At 36.4% G+C, this 15,260-nt stretch overlaps 1 protein-coding gene across 4 annotated transcripts in view; it reads left to right on the forward strand.

Moving 5' to 3' along the window:
• Positions 1-15,260, forward strand: part of LOC144965280 (voltage-gated inwardly rectifying potassium channel KCNH6-like) — a 302,154-nt gene that overhangs the window by 160,396 nt on the left and 126,498 nt on the right. For 3 of the 4 annotated variants that reach the window (XM_078900455.1, XM_078900454.1, XM_078900456.1), the window contains exon 5: positions 1,300-1,788. The exons of the other annotated variant lie outside the window; for it this stretch is intronic. In XM_078900455.1, coding sequence (XP_078756581.1) covers positions 1,300-1,788 — 489 coding nt within the window. The remainder of the gene's footprint in view (positions 1-1,299; positions 1,789-15,260) is intronic. 4 annotated transcript variants of the gene reach the window in all.

The following is a 15,260-nucleotide window of genomic DNA, read 5'->3' on the forward strand; positions in this document are numbered from 1 at the left end:
AAGGATTAGAAGTGGACTAAAATAGCAGATAGCTATCTCGACACAGTGTATTGTAAAATAGATTAATGACATACAATTATTATGCAGGTAGATGGTAAAGCTACGAACAGAACGGTCAGACGACGATTCATGTATTGTGTCAAAATTTTGTTTTTGTTTTTGAGGATTGTGTGAGATTGTTCTGTAGCAACAGTTATTATTGATGAGCTGTTGCTGAGCACGGGAGCTATAAAAAAGCTTACTTGTTGTGCGAATATATTGGCGGGCAAACTCGCTTTTGGATAAAAAGATATCAAATGAAAGACTGTGTCGATTCTATACACTTCTATCGGAGATGGACCATAAGTGTATTCTTTTTCATGAGCTATTTGCTTGTTCAGGTGTTTCATCTGAAAGCAAATCATACTTTGTTATATCTAGTTCCGGTCCTACCACTCTCTTATGCTTTACTGTATTTGCAATCCTACTATATGTATTATATTACAGCTTTGTGTATGCAGGCGAGGACTGTGTTTGAGACAGTGCTATGTTCGGTATCCTAAAAAAGAGTAGTTTTGCAAGAAAATTTAAATGATTGACAATACAATGTCTCCATCCCATTCAAAACGACAAGAGGCAGTTGTGGTTTGTGTTTTCCATTAATTCATTGGCAAATGCTGACTCAAAATAAGATTGCTCACCTAGTGAAACTAAGTCGTGCACCAGTTGACCTCTTAGTTCTTCTTAATGACTTTCTAGTTGACTTTAAGTTGAACCACGATCGTTTGATTTTCTGTGAATGAGTTCTACGGTTTGGGTACAAATTCTATCTACGTGTACTGATGGCTTTTGTCTGTTTTAGATGACTGTTGACTGGCTGTTCATTAGATTCAACTTGACTCTCACTCTGTATGATGACAATGAGTATTTTTCTGTCCCTTTATGAGATTCAAGAATATCGATAGTCAATTTCTCTTAGGAGTCGAAAAATTGACGGACTGTCAATACGCTCCTATGATTTGTTCTCGCTTCCGCCCCGACCATCCTTTCACATGAAAAGGTAGGACAATGAAATTAAGATGAGTGTACTGCCTGTACTACTATAGCGTCAATATGACCGCCATTGTACGTAATGAAATGGGAAAATTGATATGTTGAAAATGTCCTTTAGAATCGTCTTCTGTACGGTTTTTGTCGTGTTTACATCCTACCAACTATGTATTATAATATAATCACGTAGGTTTCATGGACACGCTTTGTTGCACCCTGTTTCCTATTGTGAGGATGTCATCACCTACCGTTAATATGTTTTGCCCTCAGATCGCCACCGCAGCCTAAAGCTGCGTCTACCCTCAATCCGGCGAGACATAAGCTCCCGCTTTAGAGCTCCCTCAGACCGCTTGCCTCCCATTCCGCAGCAACAGCAACAAGATTCCCTACAAACGTCTTTAGAAAATGGATCTAACTTGCAGAACGAGGAAAACTTACCACTGAACAGTTTAGAATTGCAGTCAGATGCCTCAAGAATGGATGCATCCGAAGGAGATTCTAATATTCTTGCGCCATCTTCACGGCTCCCATCTGCGCATGCGTCGATAAGAGAAGAAGAGGAAGAGGTGGATGCACTCTCCAGTGATTTGAGATTCCGGAAAGGAGACACGACAGGCAATCGACGACGGAACGATCAGCAGGATGATAATGTTTTGTTGTCCATTGTAGAGGATGGCATTGACGATCAGGACAGAACTTACGGCACATCTGGGGGAGCTCACGAGGAATCGTCTCATTTCGACAACAGGCTGGATATAGGTAAGATTCTTTATGCAGCGGCTTGACTCAGCATACTTATTATTTTAATAATGCCTAAACTATAATATTTACATACCCTAATGTTGGTCTTACAGTAGCTTGCCATAATAACTTACTCATTGTATCGTTATCAGTAACATCCCTTGTAGTCAATACGATATTGATATTGTAAAATATCCGCTCATACCAATGTCAATGTCAGCTTATTGTTGTATGATATTATGGCTTAACCGCTTTGATAACGCCATCTTTGAAGCAAACTTTATCGCTTATGACAATTGAAATAGCTGTCGTCATACAATTTACAATGAAATGAAGTGAAATAGAATTCCTAATTGTTGTCCGGCCTCTTTAATTATTGATCTTATTGTTAATTTATTTAATTGTTTTATTTATTTGGTTATTGTGAACGTTTCTTTATTTTTACAATTCTTTTTCACTTTCTGTTTTAATATTTTACTTTGTGTTTACATTTTTATATCTTTAATATCATTTGACTTTGATTAACATTTTCATTTAACCCCATAACGCTTGTGACATTTTATTTTATTTTTTTTCACAATCAATCACCCTGAAATATAAATATCAAGAACAAAGAAACAAAGGGAAAAAAGGAAATGCATAAAAGCAGCCAATCAAAACAAATTTGTTGTGCCTGAAGTTATATTATACGATTATAAGAGCACATTCAATTAGGAGATTGGCTAATGTATTTATAAAGATTGTGTCTGTTTGCGTGTGGTGTGAGTGTGTGAGTATATGTGTGTTTGTGTTTGTATGTGTATGTTGTCAAAGCATTTGAATTCTTATTCTTGACATGTCGCCTCTTTCACACTTCTTGAATTTAAAGGCGTAGGAACTTCATATTATTCTGTATTTGTAAATCAAGTACAACTGAATTATTTATCTTTCACAATTTTAATGGTCAAAAACCAATACATTTAAAAAATAGATAAAAGAAATGTTATGATACATGCCTTCTTGCTATCCCACCCTCACCCCTCCCTTCGTGTTGTTTCGTGCATCAACCGACCTCCTTTTGTGGCTTATGTGCGTGTCTAACACTGCTACACTCGGGGAAAAAAACAATACGTATACAATTTTTGGCCAGAAAACTTGTTCTTCAAATATCGATCGATTAAAATGACACCCATCACTTGAAATGATCGTAAACATGGGACTTCTATAAAATGACCCTTTTCTGGTCAAGGGACTCATACATGTGACATTTTGACAAGATGGGGATCATTTTAATCAATCGATATGTTAAGGACGAGTTTTTTTACCCAAAATTTTTAAAACGTAGTTGTATTTTTCAGAGTATCTACGACATAACAGTCTGTTTATTTAATGGAATTGTAATTTGGTTTTGCCATCTTGAAGACATCCATTAAAAATACGATGTCCTTTAAGCTTTTACAGGTGGGGTTCGAGTGTTCTGTAGCCTTATGAAATAATTATTGTTTATTTTATTCTGAATTTAACTAAGCCATTGTTCTCAACCAGAGAAGTTTCACGGTAAAAACGATGATAATCAGAAAAAATACTGGGCAAAATATTTGTTTGAAAAACAAATCAGGCTTGCCGTTAAAGGGTTAATTTGCAATTGATTTTATTGGTCGGTTTGGATATCTGATATTCTATGTTCTATATTATTAATTATAAACATGAAATCTGGAAGATATAACATCTCACAAATAAAGGTTAGTAAGTTTCATCTTGCTTAGTTATCGATATTTTCAAGATAATGTTTTAATTTGTCATTGATTTTGAAATACTGATCGGAGTAAATCAATAAGAAATGACAACGATAAAAGTTAATATTATTTTACTCGAGCTAAACAGTTCTTTTCTTCATCGATTAACAAAGATAAGCTTTGATGTTAAAATAATTTTTTCTTCTTCAGATAACGAATATGCAGACGCAAAGAAATGCAGTGTTCAATAGGAAAAAATAGATATTCTTTCTGATAGCCGATTAGTCTGTTGTTGGCATTTGTCACTTTTGATACTATGCTACTCACAACATCCGCCAGTCGGTTATAAGGTACCAACACACAAAATTATGTGTAAAACCTTAAACGAATTTGGTGATAACTAATAATCAAAATGGGTGTCTAAAAACGATAAAAAGAGCTGAATAACGACATTTCGTTCCATCTATATTTTGAACAGGTTTGCCCTGTTTCCATTACCTTTCAGGCATTTTATAAGCGGGGCTCAATCTTAAACTACAATTAACAACGATGCTACTCTGGCATCATAAATGCTCGAGAGGCATTGCTGTTATGGTTCTCTCTATTAAAAAGGGTAGATCTTTTTTTTTTTTTTTAATGAATATTTCAAAGAAGAAATTGTGTTTTAAAAAAATTAAGAAATCCGTTTTCATTACTAAATGGTTAAAAGTGATTGAAGTACAAAGGAGGGAGTAATCATAAGTACAAGAATACCCCCAACCTTCCCTTGCCCGTCTGCAACTCACACCCAATAGACACCTAGATAACAACGCCTCTCGGACAATCGTCATAATGTAAACAACGGCATTAATTGGTAAACATAGCAAACAGGTTTTACTGCCGATGGCATGTGTCTAATTAAACCACCGTCTGTTCTACCGCTTGATTAATAGAACCAAAAGAGAAAACGTTGTGTAAACATAAACGTTTATAATATGATCGAGAAAAAAATCGTGTGATAACTAGTTACCAATTTAGCGATAGAAAAACAATAACAATGATCAGAGAGAGGTCGATTTCATTCACGTTATTGTTTCTCGACAACAAACTATGTTTGACCGAGCACGTGTGAAGGTGTGTCACAAAATCCATGTTTTGATTGGTCCAAAATATACTGGTTAATTCTCAGGGATCTTAACTCGTTTTCATAACTTCTCGTCCTTAACCTCTAGCTTCGTGTTGTTTATTTACATGTGTTAAATGGTGACTGATCCGTCTTAACATAATAATAATAATAATAATAATACACATTTATATAGCGCTCATTCTCGTGTAAAACACAAGCTCTGGGCACTTTACAATATAAATATCAATTTTAAGTGAAAAAATAAAAAATAAAATAATAACAACAATAACAATTCATAGCCAAATCAAGGATTCATATAGAGTCAAGAAAAACAAATACAGTAAAAATGTGTCTTGAGATTCTTTTTAAAAGTAGGTAAAGACTTGCACTCCCTCAGACCACGTGGTAGTTCATTCCAAATCTTGGGGCCGAAACAAGCAAACGATCTATCACCAAATTTTGTTCTTGATCTTTTTTCCGAAATTTTCGTTTGGTCATTACATGATCTTAAAGTGTAATTTTCAAATTTACACATGACCACGTGATCTGTGAGATATGCCGGTGCTATACCAGCCAAACACTTATAAACAAGACACGCTGCTTTGTAATATGTGCGCTTTTCAATGGGCAACCAGTGGAGAGAGGCCAACAAAGGGGTTGCATGATCAAATTTTTTTTTGCCAAAAACTAATCTTGCTGCACTGTTTTGCAGTAGTTGCAATTGTTTAATAGAAGCCTGAGGCAAGTTGACAAGCAGCGAGTTACAATAGTCTAGTTTCGAAAAAATGAGGGAAACAACCAATGTTTTACATGTTCCAATTGCAATATACTGACGGATCGAACTGATTTTCTTCAATTGAAAGTATAAAGATTTACAGAGAGCAGAAATGTGAGCTGACATTTTCATTTCTGAATCAAAATAGACACCCAAATTTTTCACAGTCTTTGAAACTTTGATCTTTTCACCCCCAATCAACACCTCAAGACCATCATCCACCTTCAACTGCCCTCTATTTCCCACAATCATCACTTCTGTTTTTGACTCATTCATTTTCAACTTGTTTGCATCCATCCACTCTTTCACATCCGTCACACATTCTTCCACACGTTTCACAATATTTTCGAGATTTTTAGTTTTATCAGGAGCATAAAGTTGCGTATCATCTGCATAGAGATGATAGCGCAGCCCATGACCAGTGATGACATTAGATAATGGAGAAGTATACAAAACAAAAAGAATTGGACCCAAAACAGAGCCTTGAGGAACACCAAAAGACAATGTATGTTGACGAGAAAGTTTATCTAAAATTATAACCTGTTGCTTTCTGCCATCTAAATAAGATTCAAACCACTGCAAGACAGTCCCAGACAAGCCAAAGGTTATATTAAGTCGTTTAATGAGAATACCGTGATCAATAGTATCAAACGCCGCCGAAAGGTCTAACAATGTCAGAAGAGAAACAGAACATTTATCTAAAACATCAAGCAAATCACTCGCAACACAGCACAGAGCAGTTTCTGTGCTGTGGTAAGAACGATAAGCTGACTGAAATTTTTCCCATAGATTGTTAAACATAAGTTAAAACTTTCATCAAACCGAACTTTTGATCCTGCCGTACTTGAAACAAGAAATGTTTTTAAAAAATTGGCCAAAAAAAAAACTTCGTCCTAATATCGATTGATTACAATGAAGTTGATTGGTTTGGCGGATGGGGTTGGAGAGGGAGGGGGGGGGGGGGGTTGTAGGTTGGGAATTATATTTTGAACACTTATCCTATAACACATAGCTGTACGGGTCAAAAGAAAAATAAAAAGACAGCAATAAATAAAAAAAGAAATAAAATTGTCTCATAAACAGCCCTCTTTAATCCTACCTTACTCAAACATAACACATTTTTATCATTTTAACCAGAGAACGTTTCCTTCAAATATCTATTGATTAAGATCACTCTCAACCCCGATGAAAGGTCCATCCCTGAGACTCCAATAAAACGTGCTGTGGGTTTTCAAAGGAAAACAAAACAAATAAACAAACAAACACAAAAAAAATACGTCAGCCTTGATGATAGCACCTCATGAATCTTTATAAACCAGTTTATTGCCGTACTGTGAAAATACACGTATTTAAAAATTTTGTCAGAAAACTCGTCTTTCAAATATTCATCGATTTAAATGACTCTTATCTTAGCAAAAAAAGCTCTTAAACCGGGGACTTCGCGAATTCACAGGTTTAAGAGTTTTTGCCAAGATAAGATTCATTTAAATCCATCGATTTTTATTTGAAGGACGATTTTTCTGGCCAAAAGTATAAATACGTGTATTTCCAGAGTACGGCGTTTTACTGGTTAAAGACTGGATGGGCTACAATCACGCAACGGATCGTATTTTTTTTTTTTTTTTTTTTTTGTTGCTGGAACAGTTGCACGTCTGAGTGATGATCAGTGGTTCAATCCTTCATCGATGGGGGCTTTCTTTTTAGGAATTTGTATCGTTATTTTCTCTCGTTCGCTCTCTCTCTCTCTCTCTCTCTCTCTCTCTCTCTCTCTCTCTCTCTCTGTCTCTCTCTCTCTCTGTGTGTGTGTGTGTTTATTATGGCATTATATCGTACATAATACATATGTTTTCAGAATTTTATCCTGCACCAATGCCCGCTTTCAAAATTTGTCACTTTCCTTGTTTTGTTTGTGTTTTTTTTTATGTGGGATTGGAGTAGAGAGGGTAGAAGAGTGGGTGGGTTCTGACGATAATCGCTATGAATCGATTTCCAATTAGATTTAGTGCTTATAAAAAGAGATAATTACACGAAACGGCACAAATTGAGATAAATACTGACGGCATTGCTATAACCGTGACGTCACTGAACTCATTATACGGGCCACCAATTGGACACCGAACAATGCATAACAAAAACATTTGAATGGAATTGGAAATAGGTTGTAAAAACAATCAAATTGATGATCATCGTGATAATGATGATGATAGTAATGATGACGCCGGTGACGACGATGACGACCTCGCCGATGATAGTAATGATGATGACGATGATGATAATGATGATGATGATGATGATGATGATGATGATGATGATGATGATGATGATGATGATAATAGTAATGCTGAAGACAATGACGCTGACAACGACTCTGATGATGATGATGATGATGATGATGATGATGATGATGATGATGATGATGATGATGATGATAAAGATGATGATGATGATGATGATGACGACGACGATGATGATGATGATGATGATGATGATGATGATGATGATGATGATGATGATGATGATGATGATGATAATAGTAATGCTGAAGACAATGACGCTGACAACGACTATGATGCTGATGCTGATGCTGATGATGATAAAGATGATAATGATGATGACGACGACGACGACGACGATGATGATGATGATGATGATGATGATGATGATGATGATGATGATGATGATTGATCTTAAATTATCACGCCGTGATAGTATGACCCGTATGTGTCGCGCCAGCGACTTAGGTCTCCTAAAATTCTAAACAAACACAATTCAATTTTACCTAGACCGTCTAGTGTACATTCGTTTTTATACCATACACACTGAAATACCGTATTGTATAAGACGAAGGATTTCACGTATTTAATCTGTAAATTGTATATCTGTCTAAGGGGTCTCAAGGGTGTATCTATCTATAGAAATGTTTACTGTCTGTAATTCTAACATTACGTCTGTGGGATTCGATGGCGATAGGTCATTCGCTTGTTCGTTCAAAACAAAATTTGAGAGGGGAAAAAAATGACTACCTTAGAAAAAATCGGTATAAATGTTATTGGAGTGCCAAATTTGATTCATCCAGACTCCTCCCCCCCCCCCCCCCCCCCCTTGCCTTATGTTAAGAACTCTATTCAACATTTTTACGACAAATTATTGAAAATATTGATTTAGTTTTACTCATAAATTGAAATGTGGCCAAAGTGGACGATACTAGTTTATCGATCTTTTAAAAAGAAGGGTGGAAACTATGCATTTTGGGTGACGGAAATTTATTTTTCTTGGAAGTTATGTTTTTTTCCCTTATCAAAATATCTACTTTTTTGGTAATAATGTATGCCAACATACCGATCTACCTGTTTATTGTTTATGACGGTGTGTTAAATAAAACTCAGCGACTCGTTTGTAAACAGGTGCTCTGCCATGAGACAGCTAGCCGAAAATCCCAGTATTGATTTTCAGAAAACGAATAAGGCCTCTACCACACAGCGTCCGTTCTGTCCCAGGAAAACTCGTCACATTATGCTTGAAAACTATCTACTGGCGTGAAATGTTTACAGCACCTGTCGGGACAGTAGAGTCCTGTCGCATTGCGTCCCGAGCAGTTGTGATTTTCTACATAACTGCTCCTGCTCCGAGGTAATTTCGTTTGTAATATTAGAGAAATAAACCCGTTTATCAATGAATTAACACGACATTCAAAAATTACTGAATAATATAGATAGTATGCGCTTGGCTAAGAAGCTCATAACATTGCCATCCGGAAGTATAACGAACCAACACACAAACTGTGTGTAACCATGAACGTTTATAGTCGGGTTCATACAGTTCAGTGAGCATTACTCATAAACGCGGATGGCAAAAAACAATAACAAAGACCTGAGTGACGTCATCTTCGAACTATCTCTACAGAGCAAAGCAACCTGCATAATATCATTATGATTACCGAAAAGCCACGACAGTCTTGATAAATATGATAGCTTCTCCAACAAGATATAGAAGGTTGGCAAAGCTTCCGATACTCATTCTATAGTTGTTGATCACCATACAGCTTATGGAATTGACCCTTGAGCAATCTTTAGGCCAATAGAAGGTTCATCCTATATTGTTTTCTCTTTCTCTTTTTTTTTAAATCGAAGCAGTAAAGCACAATCACAGACACAATCTCTGTTTCATCTAGCTTGAAAATGCGTTCTAGGCCTTCTGCGCGGCAAGCAAACCGGTTACCATTTCCCACAACAGTTATGTCCTAATGCGTACCTGTTTTGAAACGGAGACATTCCCATGAGACGGGACTGGTCTGTTTCGGGACTGAACTGTCGGAGTGCAGTAGTTGCCGAAGAAAAAGCAATTGAAGACCTAGCACAAAAGTGTTATAGCCGGTCGCATATTGTCAGTTTTGAGAAAAACTATAAAGTTACAGTTCAAAACAATATTTCAACAATAAAATTGCATTGTTCAGTCGGAACGTGGAATATTAAGAATATTTACATCAGGGCAATATCTCCAGTTTAGAGAGAGAGAGAGAGAGAGAGAGAGAGAGAGAGAGAGAGAGAGAGAGAGAGAGAGGGAGAGAGAGAGAGAGAGAGGGAGAGAAAGAGAGTGAGAGACAGAGAGAGAGACAGAGAGAGAGAGAAAGAGAGTGAGAGAGAGAAAGAGAGAGACAGAGAGAGAGAGAGAGAGAGATAGAGAGAGAGAGAGAAACTGCTGATTTCATATTACGAAACCACCCATCAAAAATTAATGTTGAATTACTTAAACATCATTGGATGTCTATGCGAAGCTGCCTAAGACTCACCATCTAAACTTAAAAGAAAGAAATAAAGCATCCCAATACATTTGAAAGGAGAGTAAATCTATAATTTACTCTATAAATATCCACACTTCTTCCAATTTTGAATTCAAAGAAACGTCTGGAGTCTCCGCCGTCCATATTGAACTCGGTCGGGTTTTTGTAACTCAATAATTTATATTTATGAAAGATGTCAGCTCTCATTTGCTTGCTGTGCACTTGAAGAGAGAAAGAGGGAGAAAAGATTAGCGAAAAGGCAACATAAAATAAGTTTCTAAAATGAGGTTTTTTTTCCCTTTTATTTATATTCTTTTTTTCTTTTTTTTTTTTTTTGTTTTTGGGTCGTATTTTGATCGAATATTTCACATCACGATTGCTGGGGGAAAAGAGAGGAGAGGGATGATATTAAAATTTTAAAGATAAAATAAAGTAACTTAATTTGCGTACGGAATTGCATTTTATCTAACGTTTCGTATCGCATTTTTATGTCTACATGTTCAGACCACTACAAATTAAGAGGGGGAAAAAAGAGAACAAGGAGTTGGATCACATGAAATGCTTTTCGATGACATTTCGAATTTGGCAATTTCCCAGCGATGTCGGAAGTGATTTGAATTACTATGAGGTACAAAATTCAAAGAGAGTCCCGATAGCTCAATTGGGTAAGCACTCGCTTTACACGCAGAGGGACTCTGATCGATCCGGAGTGCAGTCGACATTTATTTCTGACACCATGTCTACCCAGCAGGGATTGGATAACTGGGTCTGTTAGATCTGGCGGAAAGTTCTTTTGCGATAGACTAGCGTCCTATCCGAATGGTAGAAATCAATTGCTTTTGTCCGTTTCACGATAAAGAAACCGAGATTAACTCCCGCTCTATGGGGCCATTAATGGCCCATATTTGAAGGTCTATAAAGTTCAAACTCTTGCTATCTCAGGTTCATTAAGAGGAACTGTTATAAAAGCGAATGTTCTTTTATTTCGTTCATAGACTGTCAGATGGACTATTTGCCCAAATGGCGGTTTATTAACTATGACAAAGAGCCGAGCAGCGTCAACTCCATTCGTTCTATAAGCTTTTAGTGACACAATACGCCCATAGCATACTCTAATTCAAAGAGCGATAGGGCAGAGAAAAAGTCGTGACTTCACAGCCTTTGCTCTACCGGTTCCAGTATCCTTGGAAGTGTGTATGTATCCAGTCTTTCGCAGGACTAATAATGAATAGGTTACATATTGAATCATAAGGTGGCATTTTAGTAGCAATAGCAGGACGTATAGGCAGATTCTTAAGATTACGGGACGTAAAAGAGCGAGGATGAATGATTTTTATTGACGACCAGCATGTTATATTTAGGCTAAAATATAAGATGCCATCATTCTGAAACCAGAAGATCAATTTCCCCAAGGCATGTATCCAGTCCTCCAGAAGAGCGGTTTTACACTTCCAGTGGATTGTAACCAATTTTTGACATCACACTTTTGTTCCCTATTTATCGAGACCGAAAAGGGGGCGATACTCAATCCTTTCGCACACGGGCAGCTCAATCGGATGAAACAAGCGAGGCAGCATCAAAGCCCCCCCCCCCCCCCCCCCCCCCCCACACACACACACACAAAATAATGAATGGACAAAATAAAAATGAATAAAAAAGATTGATATCTATTTTTAGATACTCGCCAATTAGCGTATTTTGATGAAAATAAACTTTTAAGTTGCCGTCTTTTCCTAATGATAATCCAAGCAGAGATGATTTGGATGGATTGAGAACGTCCAATAAATTGATATTTGCGGATGGTGTACCAAATAAACAGCGAGTTGGAATCAACCCGGGTTTTGAGAACAATATTGAGGTAACGAGTTGACGACATGCTTCTTTTGTGACGGGGTGGCACGTGAAACATGTACGAATACGGTTGTAAATTGGTTTCTTTTGACCAGTTAACTTCCGTAATCTGGAAATACACGAATTAAAATCTTTTAGCTAGAAAAAATATCCTTCACATATCGATCGATTTAAATCGCGAACTTTGTGAAGTCCCAGGTTTGAAAGTTGTTTTTTAATTATTTTTTTTCATAGATGAGGTTCATTTAAATCAACGTATATATTTGAAGGAAGATTGTTGAATCCATGTTTTTCCAGAGTACGGCAGTGAACTAGGTATAATGATGAGCCGTCACCTCAAAGCCGTATTAAGTCGGGGTGTTTGCCTCGTAGATGTTGGAAATGGATTTTTTTTAAATTAAAAAATTGAGCTTATATAGCGCAATATCCACTAAATGTGCTCAAAGCGCTTTACAAGGGGTCCCTGGTCAACAACAACATTTAACGTGTAGGACGGGACATGCCGCCTGTTAGGCGATATTACAATTTTTCGGACAAAGACAACGCTGTTAACGGCCAGGTACTCATTTTACACCTGAGTACGGTGAGAGAATGTGAGTAAAGAGCCTTTTCCTAGGACTCAACTATGCGCCGAGTGCGAGGCTCGAACCCAGGACCTTCCGATCCGAAAGCGAGTGCCGCACAATTATGGTCAAACATTTTAACATTAGGGGAACTTTGGTTTAGATTATTGGCGTAGGCTATCTACTCTGAAAAAACAATTTAACATTAGGGGAACTTTGGTTTAGATTATTGACGTAGGCTATCTACTCTGAAAAAAACTCGTATTTATCATTTTGGTCAGAAAACTCGTCCTTTAAATTAATATCGATCGATTTAAATGATGCTCACCTTGCCAACAACTCTCAAACCCGGGACTTTGCAAAGTCTAAGGTTTGAGAGATTTTGCCAAGATCAGGGTCATTTGAATCAATCGATATTTGAAGAACCAGTTTTGTCGCCAGAATCTTAAACAGGGGTGAGATTCTTTTTTGTTTTGTTTTGATTTTTCATATTTTTTTTTAGAGTAACACAGTTTAGTTGTCTGCTTTAGTGGAATGAATTGAGTTTCTTAAAGTAGAACAAACTAAAGTCTCAGACTTGTAACGATATTATTATGATATTAACATTAGAATAATTTTTAGCACGTAGATCACCCTTCAAAAATACAATTTTCAGACGAAATGGCAGTTATAATATTTTACCAAATCTTGGTATTTAATACTTTTTGACACAAATCAAGATTGGTGGAAAACATAGTTTAATAATCTTGCTTGTACCCCGAGGCAGTTCACCCTCTGTGAAATGGCAACTAAGCTCATCACAACTTATGGAATACATTTTATTTTACTTTAGGAAACACTTATCATTATTAGCATGTTAATTAAAGCAATGGGTTGCCCTTATTGTACAAATATTTCGTGTCTTTAGTTTGTAAGGTTTTTTAATAGAGATTTTAATATCCTTTATCAAACCCGAAAATTTTTTGTTGTTATAATCAGATCCGTAAAATGTCAGATGTCTGATTTCCGACAATATAGTCACAGTCTTTTTACTCTTTTTAATCGATCCATCATCGTTTTGAATTCTATTTAAGAATATTGACTTAAAATAAAGGTCCCGTACGTTCTGTGAAATAAAAATTCTGACAATTTTGTCGGCTGCCACTCACAGGTCCATATAATGCAATGAAGATGTTTTAAATAAAGAGGAGTTCGTGAATGAAATGAAATGTGTATAAATTATTTCAAATCAAATATTATTTGAAAAACACATTGAGATATATATTGTTAAAAATAGTCCCATTAGGTCCATTGAGCCGGGGTTCAGGTTTCTATAGCGTGAAACGGACAATAGCAATTGTTTGCTACCCTTTGGATATGATGCTAGTCTATCGCAACGTATTTTCTGCCAGATCTAATATTCCCAGCTACCCAATCCCCGCTGGGTGGACAGGGGGTCGGAAAAAAATCTCGACTTCATCCCGGATCGATCTCAGTCCCTCTTTGTTGAAGCGAGTGCTCTATCAACTGAGCCATCGGGGCCCCAAACATTGTGAGATTGACCACTGAAAATATGTCTCCACATTCACCTTTTAATCTATTTGATAAAGATTAAAACACTTAACTTGAGGAACAAAAAGATAGAAATAAACCTTTGTTTTTTTTGGGTTTTTTTTTCTAAACCAGAAAATACAAATTCGGTGGAGATTTGAAACCATGAGTCACGAGTCCCATTTCCAATTTTAATCCTCTTGACTTCTACCGTTGGGACCATCTGTAAAAGCAGATTGTCTGGTACCGGATTTAATAACACAGAAGAATTCAACTAACAATGTAACAGACTATTTCTCTAAAACACACTTCTGTATTTGCAGTGACCACTCCAATATATTTTTTTTAGATGCAAAGTAATCTACAAAAATGAAGATAAAACATTAAAAGAAAATAACAAAATACGAAACATGGAAGATTTCGGGCTCAAATTTCCTATTCTGCTAATAACAAAACAGGAAAAACGTTAATATGTCATAAAAAATGATTGAGGGTAGAATAATATAAGGCACGTATTGAGTACTTTTTTTTAAAAAGGTATTTGATACATTTTTGTACATTTCTTTATACAGTTCACAGCTTATGGCAGCTTTGTATTCACTTTATAAGATAACAATGACGAAATATGGTCGTAATGAATTATTTCTTTTCATTTCATTACACCAGTGGAGAACCCCAGTGTTTGCGGGGAAAAGTCTATTGCGACCAGTTACTCAACTATTTTGATTTTTATACCACTGCATTGTGGAAATTAACATAGACGAATCTTTTGAACCATCAACAATCAAAACCGGTCTGGTAATAGAGTCTGTAGGTGCGAGCAAATGAATCTGGTAACAGGGCGGCCAGATGACGATCGCTAACGTGACATGACCTATCATAAAAGGTGCCACCATTCTGCCTTAGCAGATTTTCTAAATAATCATTCAAGTCAACGTGTGATAGAGTTAGTGACACATAATTCAAAAAATGTTTTCAACTTATTTGTATATCAATCTATAAATAAAAGTTTTATAATTTTTAGATTTGCCATTATGTCTGAGCTCCCCCTCCCCCCGCCAAAAAAAAAAAAACAAAAAAAAAAACCCAAAAAAACAAAAAAACAACAACATAGGCTGTGCGAAACAATTTTGAACCCCTGCTTTATTTTTTAAAAGATTAGATTTCAGTG

This window comes from Berghia stephanieae, chromosome 2 (assembly GCF_034508935.2).
Source record: "Berghia stephanieae isolate SIO BIC M18660-M18661 chromosome 2, UCSD_Bste_1.3, whole genome shotgun sequence".
Classification (NCBI taxonomy): domain Eukaryota; kingdom Metazoa; phylum Mollusca; class Gastropoda; order Nudibranchia; family Aeolidiidae; genus Berghia; species Berghia stephanieae.